The sequence below is a fragment of the Sus scrofa genome, chromosome 6 (assembly GCF_054392235.1).
Source record: "Sus scrofa isolate SSC_HxYL_T2T_F1_AM1 chromosome 6, Sscrofa_HxYL_maternal_Yorkshire_Landrace_v2.0, whole genome shotgun sequence".
NCBI lineage: Eukaryota > Metazoa > Chordata > Mammalia > Artiodactyla > Suidae > Sus > Sus scrofa.
The window spans coordinates 987,893-999,794 of record NC_139388.1 but is presented as its reverse complement, the minus strand read 5'-3'; the positions used below and the strand labels follow the sequence as shown (position 1 = coordinate 999,794).

At 60.8% G+C, this 11,902-nt stretch overlaps 1 protein-coding gene across 1 annotated transcript; it reads left to right on the top strand.

The window, feature by feature from the left end:
* Positions 1-2,355: 2,355 nt before the first annotated feature.
* Positions 2,356-11,670, top strand: TUBB3 (tubulin beta 3 class III). The gene is made up of 4 exons (NM_001444543.1): positions 2,356-2,474; positions 8,814-8,922; positions 9,413-9,523; positions 10,268-11,670. Exons 1-4 carry the CDS (start codon positions 2,418-2,420, stop codon positions 11,341-11,343), a joined length of 1,353 nt encoding a protein of 450 aa, NP_001431472.1. The 5' UTR covers positions 2,356-2,417; the 3' UTR covers positions 11,344-11,670.
* The last annotated feature ends 232 nt before the right edge of the window (positions 11,671-11,902 follow it).

Here is an 11,902-nt window from a genome sequence, read left to right as displayed (position 1 = left end):
CTGAAGCAGCGGCCTCGGCCTGAACCAGTGACCAGCGCCCAGGCTCGGGGGCCAGGAAGCAGTCTGGTAACAAATGGCTGTGCTCGGCGGAGCCCATCATTCGTCCTGCCTCTCCCCAGAAGCTGCTTGAAGCTTGAGGGTGGGGGAGAGGAGGTGGGGGGTGAAGAGGGGGAAAAAGTACACCAGGAGCCTGCCAGGAACCCAGCTGGCCTGCCCAGGCGAGGCAGCCACGGCCCCAAGTGCCTGAAGAGCCCCCTGGGGGGGCGTGGAGGCCCCCGTCGCCCCTTCTGGATCCTGTGTCAGCTCTCTCTATGGTGCAAACCACAGCCCAGAGCAAATGGGGTGAGGGCAGCGGCTCCATCACCTCCATGGTGACAAGACTCCAGCACCACCGAGGCTGCCCTCTGCTGAGGCAGAAGCAGGGCCTCTGTGCCCCATGTGTGCCCGGCCAGAACACGCGCCCCTTGGCTCAGTCCAGCACCCCTCCTCCACATCTGCTCTGAGGCATCCACAGGGCCCTGCGCTGCTCCAGGCATGGCCCTTCTGGAGGGAGTGTCAGTGCTCGGCTGGCCCTGGTGGGGTGAAGCCGTCCAGGGGCTGCGGGGGTGTCCAGGCCCCGGGGGTGGACCATGCTGTCCGGTGCTGGGAGCCCTTGACCTCCGTCTGCTGCAGCCCCGACCTGAGTTCCCAGCCGGACACAGCATGCACTTGGCCCCCCTCCTGGGACAGGCTCAGTGGGGTTGGTATCTGCCAGCAGTGGCAGCACCAGCCCTGACTGAGGGCTGGAGCTGGTTCCCGGCAAGACGGGCCTTTGCTGGGAGGCCGGACGATGAGTCAGCCTTGAGCCGGGCACCAGAGGCCTCTGGGGATGGAGGGGGAGCGGGCCTGGCCTGATGCCATCCCGCAGAGAGGCAGGGTGGGTGATGGGTCCTGGCCAGCAGGATGCGAAGCTTCTTCCTTTGCTCAGCAGGGAGGTGCAGCCAGGTCCACAGAAGAGCCAAATGCTCCCTCGGACCCCCGAACGGGGACAGGGAGGGGCCCCAGGTTGGAAGCCAACCACAGAAAGCCACATCATGGACTCGCTGGGGAGGAGGGGCGTCTCCTGAGAACAAAAGACCCATTTCTAGATTTGCCAAACTGGGGAGCTTGAAGAGGGGGAAAGGGGGGCACGCAGCTACAGCACACGAGACAGCACAGATGGGAACCGGCCACAGCTTTACAAAGTCTGCACGCTGTGGCTGCAGCCCCTCCTGAGGCTGCTGCTGCTGAAGGAGAGCAAGGACTTCGTTAGAGGTGCTTGCTGTACAGTCTGCCCCCAGCCGGGTATTCAGCCAGTGCTGCCGTGCGTGTCCTCTTCCTCCCTCCTTCCTCACCAGCTGACTCTTGTTTTTCCCCCAAGAATCCCAGCCTTATGCACACATCATCTCACTACACAGCCCCCCACCCCCACCAAATTTAATTGGCTTCCCTTGGACCAAGACTGCAGAGACACGGTGACCTCAAGGGGTGAGTCAGGCAGAATCCCGCCTCCCGCCTCGTCACTTCTGTGTCTGGCTTGTGTCCTTATGACAATTCCTAAAACCCATGTTTACTGAGCAGCAGCTACATGCCAGGTGCTGCGCCCGGCAGGGGTTCAAAGCCTCCCCCCAGGCAAGGTCCATTTCACAGCAGCCTCCTGGGGAAGAAGGGGCAGGCAGCGTCCCCACTGCACAGAAAGCCAGGGAAACGCAGAGCTGCCATAGCAACCCACCTCCACCCTCCTGCACCCACAGCCCTCCTGACTCAGACACTTGGGAGCCCTGTCTCATGCTGCCTTCTTCTCCAGAATCAGTGCCTGCTGCAGCCTTTGTCTGCCTACCCCACCTCGAAGAGATACCGCAAAGCTTGAGTACCTTGTCTGCTCCTTCTTGATACAAGAGAGGGCGCCTGGAGGCGTCCATGTCGGCTTTTCAGGGTGGCAAGATGGGGTTGGTCCCTAAACGGGTGTGGACAAAAAAAACCACTCTCCTAGCAAAGCCAAGGGCAGAAGCTGCCACTGGGGTGGGGTAGAGAGGGCCACGCGGGCGGGGGACGAGGGCTAAGGGGGGCTTCTATTGTCCTCCCTGGAGCCTCTCCAGCCCCGCCTTTCGGGTGCGCGGGGGGCCCTCAGGCCCCACCCGCTGGGGCCCCCAGAACCCGGTGGCGGCGTGAGGAGGCACCGCAGCGCGCGGTCGGGCGGGGATGCGCGGTGCTGATGCTGCAGCGCCCTGCCGCATTCTGCGGCGGCGATCGCGGATTGGCCGCGCGCGGTGACGCCAGGCCGGGCGTGGCGGGCGTGGCCCAGCCTATAAGAGCGGGCGGCGGGGGCGACCGATCCTCCGCAGCCAGACCCAGCCGGTCCGCGCGCGTCCAGCAGCTGCCCGCCACACGCTCCGAGCATGAGGGAGATCGTGCACATCCAGGCCGGCCAGTGCGGCAACCAGATCGGGGCCAAGGTGAGGCTGCGCGCCGCTCCCCTGCACCGGGCGCTCATCCCGCGTAGTCATCTCCAGCCCGCTCCCCCGGGGGGAGGGAAGCTGGAAGGCGCTGTGCGCCGGGAGCCGCACCCTGAGCTGCCCTCGCCCCTGAGAAGCCGAAAAGAAAAGGACGGAACTGGCCTCGCTGCGGGCCGCCGGGTCCCCCGCCCTTCACCGTTCCCATTCCCACCCCCCGCCTTTTCCTCCGTCCCAGCCCCGGTCACCTCGGGCCTCCTGGAGCGCTGCGCAGGTCGTCGGTCACGCTCTATCCACAGGTGCAGGTGGGGGCGCTGGCTGGGCGTGGCCCTCTTCTCTGGGGTCGCAACTCAGCCTCGAGCGAGATGGGTGGGGCGGGCAGGTTTGGGTGGGGCTCCCCCCGAAGCCAGAATGATTCCTCCTGTTCCCCCACCTCGAACCTTTCCCGCGCCCCCACTTGGCTATGACCTCCCTCGGCCTCCTGGCCCCACCCTGTTCCTTTGTTGGGGGAGGACTTGGGCCCGGACTCTGGTTGACCTTGGTCCGGGACTGGGCAGCCCGTCCTGGGCAACACCTTGCTCCTCGCCATGATGTTGGACCAAGCCCACTCAGGGTCCGAGAGTCTTGGGTTAGACGTGGAAACAAAGCCGGACTGGGGGGTGGGGTCGAGAGCCGCTTCCCCGCTAGGCCCCTCCCCTCCATTGTTAGCCCACCTCACGGACGTTGGGACTGAGGCGGGAGGGGGGTGGCATGATCCCCACCCAAACCCAGCAGGCAGATGTCGCATCCCTAAGACCGCGGGTGCTGTCCCTGGGCCAAGGTCACACAGCAGGTGGAGACAGAGCCTCTCGCCCTCCAGCTCGCAGTCCCCGAAGACGCAGAGCGCACGACTCCGGCTGGGTGGGGCCTGCTGCCCCCTGTGCTTTCTTCAGAACAATGTCCGGCGGAGGGGGGGCGGGCGGGTGCCTTTGTCAGCACCAAGGCCAGAGACCCAGCGAGGGTTGGAGTGAGGCTTGTTCCCCCGGGAGGCAGTGGGAGGAGACAGGTCCTGGAGGGGAAGGGGCCAGGAAAGGCTTCCTCTGGAGGCTGTTGCCATGGAAACCAGGCAAGAACAAAAAGCTAATTACAACAGGGCTGGGGCAGCCACGTGGCTGACATGTAAATTGCAACTTGGGCTCTAGGGTGGAGGCTCCTCAGATGGGGGGGGGGGAAGACACCCTAATCGCGAGGTGGCAGCTGTGCCTGCTGGAGGGAAGTGCCTAGGGGAGGGGGATGCCTGGGGGACCAAGGCCTGGAATCAAATCAGGGCTCTGGAGGCAGTCTCTGACAGCTGCCCTGGCCAGGCAGGAGGGGCCGAGGGCTCATTAATGTGGTCACTGGGGGCAGGCCTGCCCTGAACATCTGCTCCTCCAAGAGTCAGGGGTCACTGGAGGGAAAGAAGGCAGCTGAGTCCCACCATGAGCCTGGGGGAGATGTGATCCAGTTACACCCCTTCCTTCCGTAGCTGGAACCTGCACATGGCAGGCAAAGGCAGGATCATGTCTCTGCTGCAGCCTGGTGGGTAGGGGGCAGGGCAGAGGCAGTGGCCTGAATGCTGGACAGTGTCCTATGCAGAAATTGTTTCCTGCTTCTCAGTGCTGTGGCCCTTGAGTTTGCTCATGACTTTATTCATTTTGGGTTAATTTCATTTACTTTCATTTCTTCTTAAAACTAATAATTTATCCTTTTTAACAATGCCAACAGAGAGACGGATTTGGATGGGAGACAAATTGTTTCCACCTTTTCAACCACTTCCCTTTGTAGTGACCAGTGGAAGCAGTTTGGTGGCTTCTCTCCATCTCCCTGCCCTGGAAAATCCCCCGAACAAAACCAGAAGTGGTCAAAGCTTGTGTGGGGAATTTGCCTGCGCAGGTGCTCGGCACCTGCCCTGTGGCCAGGCTGTATCTTGCCGGCACACTGGATGTGGGCCCCTTCGTCAGGGAAGAGCAAGCTTCCCACCCATCACCAGCAGCGGCTGACCAGGGTGGGCAAAAGGGGCTGCTTTTGGGGGGCTGCGGGGTGCCAGGGGGGAGTTGCAGAGGGAGGTCGGGGTGACTGAGAGCTAGGAGAGGATACACTTTTCCTGAGAGGTGACGTGACAGCCGTAATGACTCGTGACATGACCAGGGCGTGTTGGGCATTGTGCCGGCTGCTTCCAGCGCATCACCTCTCCAGGATGCGGTGACACAGGGTGTCGCCCTTCCCCCAAGGATAGGAAAACTCGCCGCTCTGGGAAGCTGAGGCCCCTGCCTGGGCAGGACAGGGCGGGAGTCTGAATCTCGGTCTTTGGTCTATGTGGATACCTCAGGACGGGCAGGGAACCGCCAGTCCCCACAATGGGCCGATGACTCTGGGGATTCCCACCCCACTCCCCTAGGGAGGCCGGCAGTTCTGGAGCCTTTGTCTGCGCCCCCGCCTCCCGGCCGCTGGGCGGAGCCTCGGAGAGGCGGGCCCTGGTCCTGCCAGCCAATGGGAGGAGGGGTTTCCTGGTGCCCGTGCCCCGCCCCCTCTCCTAGCGCTTCCCAATTGGTTCCCGGTATCTCAAGGGGCGGGGGGAAGGCACGGGGTCCTGGAGGGGCTTGACACCGCTGGGTCCGCCGGCCCTCCCACTTGCCTTGGCCGATCCCACTTGCTTTGGGCTCCGGTGCTCCTACCGCCACCCCTGGCCGGAGCAAAGGTCAGCACCGCGGACAGCGCCGGGGCGCGGGAGGGTGGGGTGGGGGCCCGCCGCGCCCCCGGGTCCAGACAAAACCTTGGGGTCCTTAGAGCCGTGGCCTGGGCCCTGGGGTCCTTGCGCCATCTGGCAGTTTTCTCATCTGTAATGATGACCGTAATTATTATTAAACAATGTATTTTGTCATCTTAAAATGTTATATAATCACTTTATGTAACTATTAATAAGCTATTTATTATTTTAAATTACAAGTTTATTAGTTTTAACTTACAAAGCTATCACTCCAAGTTTTCAAACTTGTTTTTCAAACAAGTTTTTCAAACTTGGAGTTCCCATCCTGGCGCAGTGGAAACCAATCCCACTAGGAACCATGAGGTTGTGGGTTCGATCCCTGGCCTCGCTCATTGGGTCGGGGACTCGGCGTTGTGGTGAGCTGTGGTGTGGGTTGCAGACGTGGCTCAGATCTGGCGTTGCTGTGGCTGTGGCAGAGGCCAGCGGCTGCAGCTCCAATTCTACCCCTGGCCTGGGAACCTACATATGCTGCAGGTGCCGCCCCCCCCAAAAAAAAAGACAGGAAAAAAAAAAAGATAAAAAATTGACACATGGAATTCCCCTTGTGGCTCAGCAGGTTAAGAACACAACTAGTATCCATGAGGGTTTGATCCCTGGCCTTGCTCAGTGAGTTAAGGATCTCGTGTTACCCTGAGCTGCTGTGTAGGTCACAGATGCGACCGGGATCCCACGTTGCTATGGCTGTGGTGTAGGCCAGTTGCTGCGACTCTGATTTAACCCCTAGCCTGGAAACTTCTTTATGTGCAGGTGTGGCCCTAAATAAATGAATAAAACATTGACACACTGCAGATGGGGGCAAAGTACCCGTTTAACTCCCTCCTGTGCCCCCTCCAGGCGGGCACGTCTGTTTCCTGTTCTTCTAGCCCACTTTCTGTCATAAGCACCTGTGTTGACAAAATAGAGCATATATGCTGTGAGGTTTCGTTTTCACTCTGAGCTCATTGCAGTGCGCCTTCCCCTCAGGGCTGTGCCTTGAAGACCTGTTTGTACTAGTGATAATCTTTTATTCCAAAGTGTATTGATTTTTTAAAATTATCTTTTTTTATTTATCAGTGAATATGGCTTTCCAAATTTAAATATCACCTAAGGCCTTTTAACTCAGTGGGGTCTTGAGCTGAGCACGTGCAGTGGGTTCCAGTACCAGGCAGATGATTAAAGACAGGTCCCGGGGGGGGGTGAGGTCGTTAGCAGGCGCTGGCTGGTGCTGGGTCTGCACCCACCCCGGGCTCTTGCCTCCCGGAAACTCTCTCATTCCATAGATGAGGTCCAGATGACACTTAAAGGTGTGTGGATGATACGGTGACGGAGTCGGCCTGTCCCAGTCCACACTTGCTGCCTTGGGCTCACTCCTTCTCTGCAGGGTCTGTGGGTGTCCCTGAAGCCAGAGGTTGGGGGTGCCCCTTGGCTCTGTGGAGCAAGGCCCCAACTCTGGCTTTCAGGTAGCCTCAGAGAAGAGGAGGGCGCGGGGGTCCAGGTGGTGTTAGGAGGCTCGGGTCGGACCCTGAATGCCTCAGTGACACGTGTCATTACGAAGTTAATACACACGTGGAGTTCCCGATGTGGCACAACAGGATCAGCGGCGTCTTGGAGCACGAGGGCACAGGTTCCATCTCCAGCCTGGCACAGTGGGTTAAGGACCCAGTGTTGCCACAGCTGCAGCTTAGGTCATGGCTGAGGCTTGGGTCTGATACCTGGCCTGGGAACTCCATCTGCCTCAGGGCAGCCAAAAGCCAGGGAGAAAAGGAAAGAAACTTACCAATGACAAAAAATACACAAAGGAGGAAGAAGTCCAGTCCCTGTCCTTGCTGAGAGCCGACCTCTGATGACAGTCTCTGGCAGAACTGCCAAGATTCTTCCGTGCATTTTATAATAATAACACTGTCCTACTTTTCAGGTTTTAAAATATTTTGGTTCTTGTTTATTTTTCCTCTTTTTGGCTGCCTCTGCAGCATGCAGAAGTTCCTGGGCCAGCGAGCAAACCCATACCACAGCATCAACCCGAGCTGCTGCTGCAGTGACTGCACCAGAAGAGAACTCCAAAAAATTTTTATTTTTAACTAATCTTCTTTTTTTTTTTTTTTTGAGACGTTAACATGTACACGTGAAGGAGCCTGTCTTTGTGCCCTCAGAGACATCTGCATGTTTAGATTAGTGTGTGTGTATTATAGACAAGATGAGCAGGCTTTTCAGCATGCGTGACCCATACGTGGAGGCCCTCACAGTGCGTGACTGCCCTCTGGCCTGCATGGGCACGCTGGGCTCTGAGACAGCCTGGACGTGCCTCTGGGGTGAGCACAGAGCAGAGAGCTCTGTGCCAACTTCCCTTCACCCCGGCCCTGTGTCTCCTCGTGCGACACGTGCTCATGATTCCTCAGGGCCTTCAAACGCAAGCACAGGTAACCTGCTTTATTCTCCCCAAAACCTGCCTTCGTCTCAGCCGTCGAACCGGGAGGACCCCCGAGGCACAGAGACTCTTCAGGACCTGACTGAGGCCACTCTGCTGGGAAGGGGGGGCTAGCTCCTAAGGCTCGGCCCTGCCCTGCCCTGCCCTGCCCTGCTGCAGTCCTGGGAGAAACAGGACAGGAAGGGGTGGGTGGCAGGGGGAGTCCTGGACGATGGGGCTGCAGTGCGTCCGCTTGGACAGACCGGGCCACCGGAGACAAGTCGTTCCCCACCCAGGGCCCGAGGCTGCGATGTGCTGGCCACTGCGAGGCCCTGTGGTTGGACATCCTTTGCCCGGACACTGAGGGGCACGCATGTCCTTGACCGAGTCCCTGTCGCTTACTGGAGGCATCTCTGCCCTCTCTGTGCCCCCGCTTTCTCATCGGAAAAGAGGGAATTGGGGCACAACCCAAGAGGGTGTTTACGACAAGTGGACCATCCGAGGTCCCTGCCAGCAGGTGCAGACCTGGGTCTGGGGGCCCAGGTCTGTGTCAGTTGAGCCCTGATCCACCCTGGGGGCTCCAGTGTCCATGGACGGGCGTGTGTGTTTATGACAGTTTTCTTACAGAGGACAGAGCTTGAGGCTCTTTTTTTTTGGCTGCACGTGCAGCATGACGAAGGTCCCAGGCCATGGATTGACTCTGTGCCACAGCTGCAACCCAAGCCATTGCAGTGACGCCAGAGCTGCCACCAGGGAGCTCGGGGGCTCTTCTTCAAAGTCATTCAAAGGGACTAGTGCAGGCTTTGGGTCCAAACCCCTCTTTTTTTTTTTTTTGGGTCTTTTTCTAGGGTCGCACCTGAGGTACATGGAGGTTCGTTCCCAGGCTAGGGGTTGAAACGGCCCTGTAGCTGCCGGCCTACACCACAGCCACAGCCATGCGGGATCTGAGCCGCGTCTGCGACCTACACCACAGCTCACGGCAACGCTGGATCCTTAACTCACTGATCGAGGCCAGGGATCAAACCCGCAACCTCATGGTTCCTAGTCGGATTCTTTAACCACTGCGCCACGGCGGGAACTCCTAACCCCCCCGTCTTGTACCAGGGCTTTGCGGCTGGTGGAGGGAAAGGGCCTGGCGGGCCTGAGCAGCCACTGACGCTCTGTTCCCCTGCAGTTCTGGGAAGTGATCAGCGATGAACACGGCATAGACCCCAGTGGCAACTATGTGGGGGACTCGGACCTGCAGCTGGAGCGCATCAGCGTCTACTACAACGAGGCCTCCTGTGAGCCCCGTCTTCGCGGGGTGGGGGGCTTGCCCACTGGGTCCCAGCATCTCCGACCACCTGTCGGGGGGCGGGTGTAACCAGAGACGCGGAGTAAAGACAAGCAGCCCTCGTAACCACCACCCTAGTGAGAGCCCACGTGCCTAATGGCCACGGACGCATGCGCAGTCTTGCGGAAAGGGCTGGGCTGGGCAGGGCCCAAAGCCCCGTCAGGGGCCCCAGGACAGTCCAGAGCCAGACAGACAGGCGTGGTCAGACAGGGATTGTTCAGCAGCTGGTGTGAAATGGTGTCCTTGGCGAACTGGCCTCACACTGGCCTCCCCCGATGGACCTGGGGCTTGGTCGTGGCCGGCCAGGCGTCACCCGTGACCCCTTGCACACGCAGCCCCTGTGACCCTGAGTCTGTGCTCTCAGGGAGAGGAGCATGAGGCTGGGGTGGGGGGCAGGGAGAGTGCCTCGACCTGTGACCCCATGAGCCTCCCTCCCTCAGCTCACAAGTATGTGCCTCGGGCCATCCTGGTGGACCTGGAGCCGGGGACCATGGACAGCGTCCGTTCTGGGGCCTTCGGGCACCTCTTCAGGCCTGACAACTTCATCTTCGGTGAGTGCCCCTGTCCCACCCTTTCAGGGGGACCCACGGCAGGCAAACCCAAGGCAGCAGAAACGAAGGCAGAGTTACCCCAGGTCCTGACCAGCAAGGCAGCACTGATCTCTGCAACGCGTAGCCAGCGACGGGGGCCCAGAGAAGGGGTTCTGTGCAGGGAACAGAAACCACTTGTGATTTCAGGCAGAACAATGTGTGAACCAGACTTGAGCTTCTAGGACCATGTGCGAGCTGGGCGGGCAGACCCGGGGCCGAGCATGCAGCATTGTCACGGTCAGGCGGTCAGCGGTCCTCACGCCAGTGACTCTGGTGCCAGGGCCCTGGGTGCTCACACAGCGACAGGAGGAGGCCCACGCTCCACTTCCACCTCCAGAGCTCAGCAGCCCCACCGATGGGCCCAGCCCTCATCCCGACCCCAAGCTGCAAGGGCTTGCAGGGGGTTGTAGTTTAGCTTCCCGTAGAGCTGGCCAGAGGGTGGGTGGACTCCCCAGGATCCCCTCAGGAAGCAGAGCAGGAGCCACATCTCCAGGCGCTCAGTCTCTGTCCACAGCCCATAACACTGGGCGCCAGGCAGAGGGGTTGCCAGCGCACAGCATGGCTGGAGCTAAGGGCCATGGAGGGAGGGAGGGAGAAGGTGTGGGCAGCCTCGCTTCCTGGAGGGCAGGCAGTTGCCCGCTGGGGCGGGTATCCAGGCAGGTGCCGGAGGTCTGACCGGTCTCTGTCCCCCTGGCCCCCAAACAGGTCAGAGTGGGGCTGGCAACAACTGGGCCAAAGGTCACTACACGGAGGGCGCGGAGCTGGTGGACTCGGTCCTGGACGTGGTGCGGAAGGAGTGTGAGAATTGCGACTGCCTGCAGGGCTTCCAGCTCACCCACTCTCTGGGGGGCGGCACGGGCTCCGGGATGGGCACCCTGCTCATCAGCAAGGTCCGCGAGGAGTACCCTGACCGCATCATGAACACCTTCAGCGTGGTGCCCTCGCCCAAGGTGTCGGACACGGTGGTCGAGCCCTACAACGCCACGCTGTCCATCCACCAGCTGGTGGAGAACACGGACGAGACCTACTGCATCGACAACGAGGCCCTGTACGACATCTGCTTCCGCACCCTCAAGCTGGCCACGCCCACCTACGGGGACCTCAACCACCTGGTGTCGGCCACCATGAGCGGGGTCACCACCTCCCTGCGCTTCCCGGGCCAGCTCAACGCCGACCTGCGCAAGCTGGCCGTGAACATGGTGCCCTTCCCGCGCCTGCACTTCTTCATGCCCGGCTTCGCGCCGCTCACTGCCCGGGGCAGCCAGCAGTACCGCGCGCTGACGGTGCCCGAGCTCACGCAGCAGATGTTCGACGCCAAGAACATGATGGCCGCCTGCGACCCGCGCCACGGCCGCTACCTGACCGTGGCCACCGTCTTCCGAGGGCGCATGTCCATGAAGGAGGTGGACGAGCAGATGCTGGCCATCCAGAGCAAGAACAGCAGCTACTTCGTGGAGTGGATCCCCAACAACGTGAAGGTGGCCGTGTGCGACATCCCGCCGCGCGGCCTCAAGATGTCCTCCACCTTCATCGGCAACAGCACGGCCATCCAGGAGCTGTTCAAGCGCATCTCGGAGCAGTTCACGGCCATGTTCCGGCGCAAGGCCTTCCTGCACTGGTACACGGGCGAGGGCATGGACGAGATGGAGTTCACCGAGGCCGAGAGCAACATGAACGACCTGGTGTCCGAGTACCAGCAGTACCAGGACGCCACGGCCGACGAGGAGGGCGAGATGTACGAGGACGACGAGGAGGAGTCCGAGGCCCAGGGCCCCAAGTGAGGCGGCCGGGCGGGGGGCGTGGCACGGCCAGGACCCAGAGGTCTGCCCCCAGCCGCGTAGCCCCCGACACAGCCCGCCCGCGCCCCACCAGGCCCGAGCGCGTCGCCCCAGGGCCCCCGAGTGTTCGTCCTGCAGTATTTGCAGCATCCCTGCCCCGCCCGAGTCCACCCAGCCATCCTCCACCATCGGTCATTTCCGTTGTGTGTGGCCCGTTGTGTCTGCTTTACTGTCCGCTCCAGGCCTGATGTTTTATGGTTTGTTTCATTTTTTTACCGGCTTGTGTTTATATTTCGGGGGGATACTTAATAAATTTATGGCTGTCAGGTACCCCTGCCTGGTGCTGGACATTTATTCTGGGACGTTGGGGACCAGAGCGGGAGGAGGGGCAGATGGGAGAGCCAAGGTTGCCGGGCAGAGCGTCGCTGTCGCCTGGGTGGGGGTTGGGACGGGCCTGTGCTTGGAACCTGCAGGTGTCTGGGCACAGCCACTGGGGGCTCCTGGACGTGGTGTTGGAGGAGGTGGGGGCCGTGCCAGAAAATGTGCTGTGCTGGAGGCTGGG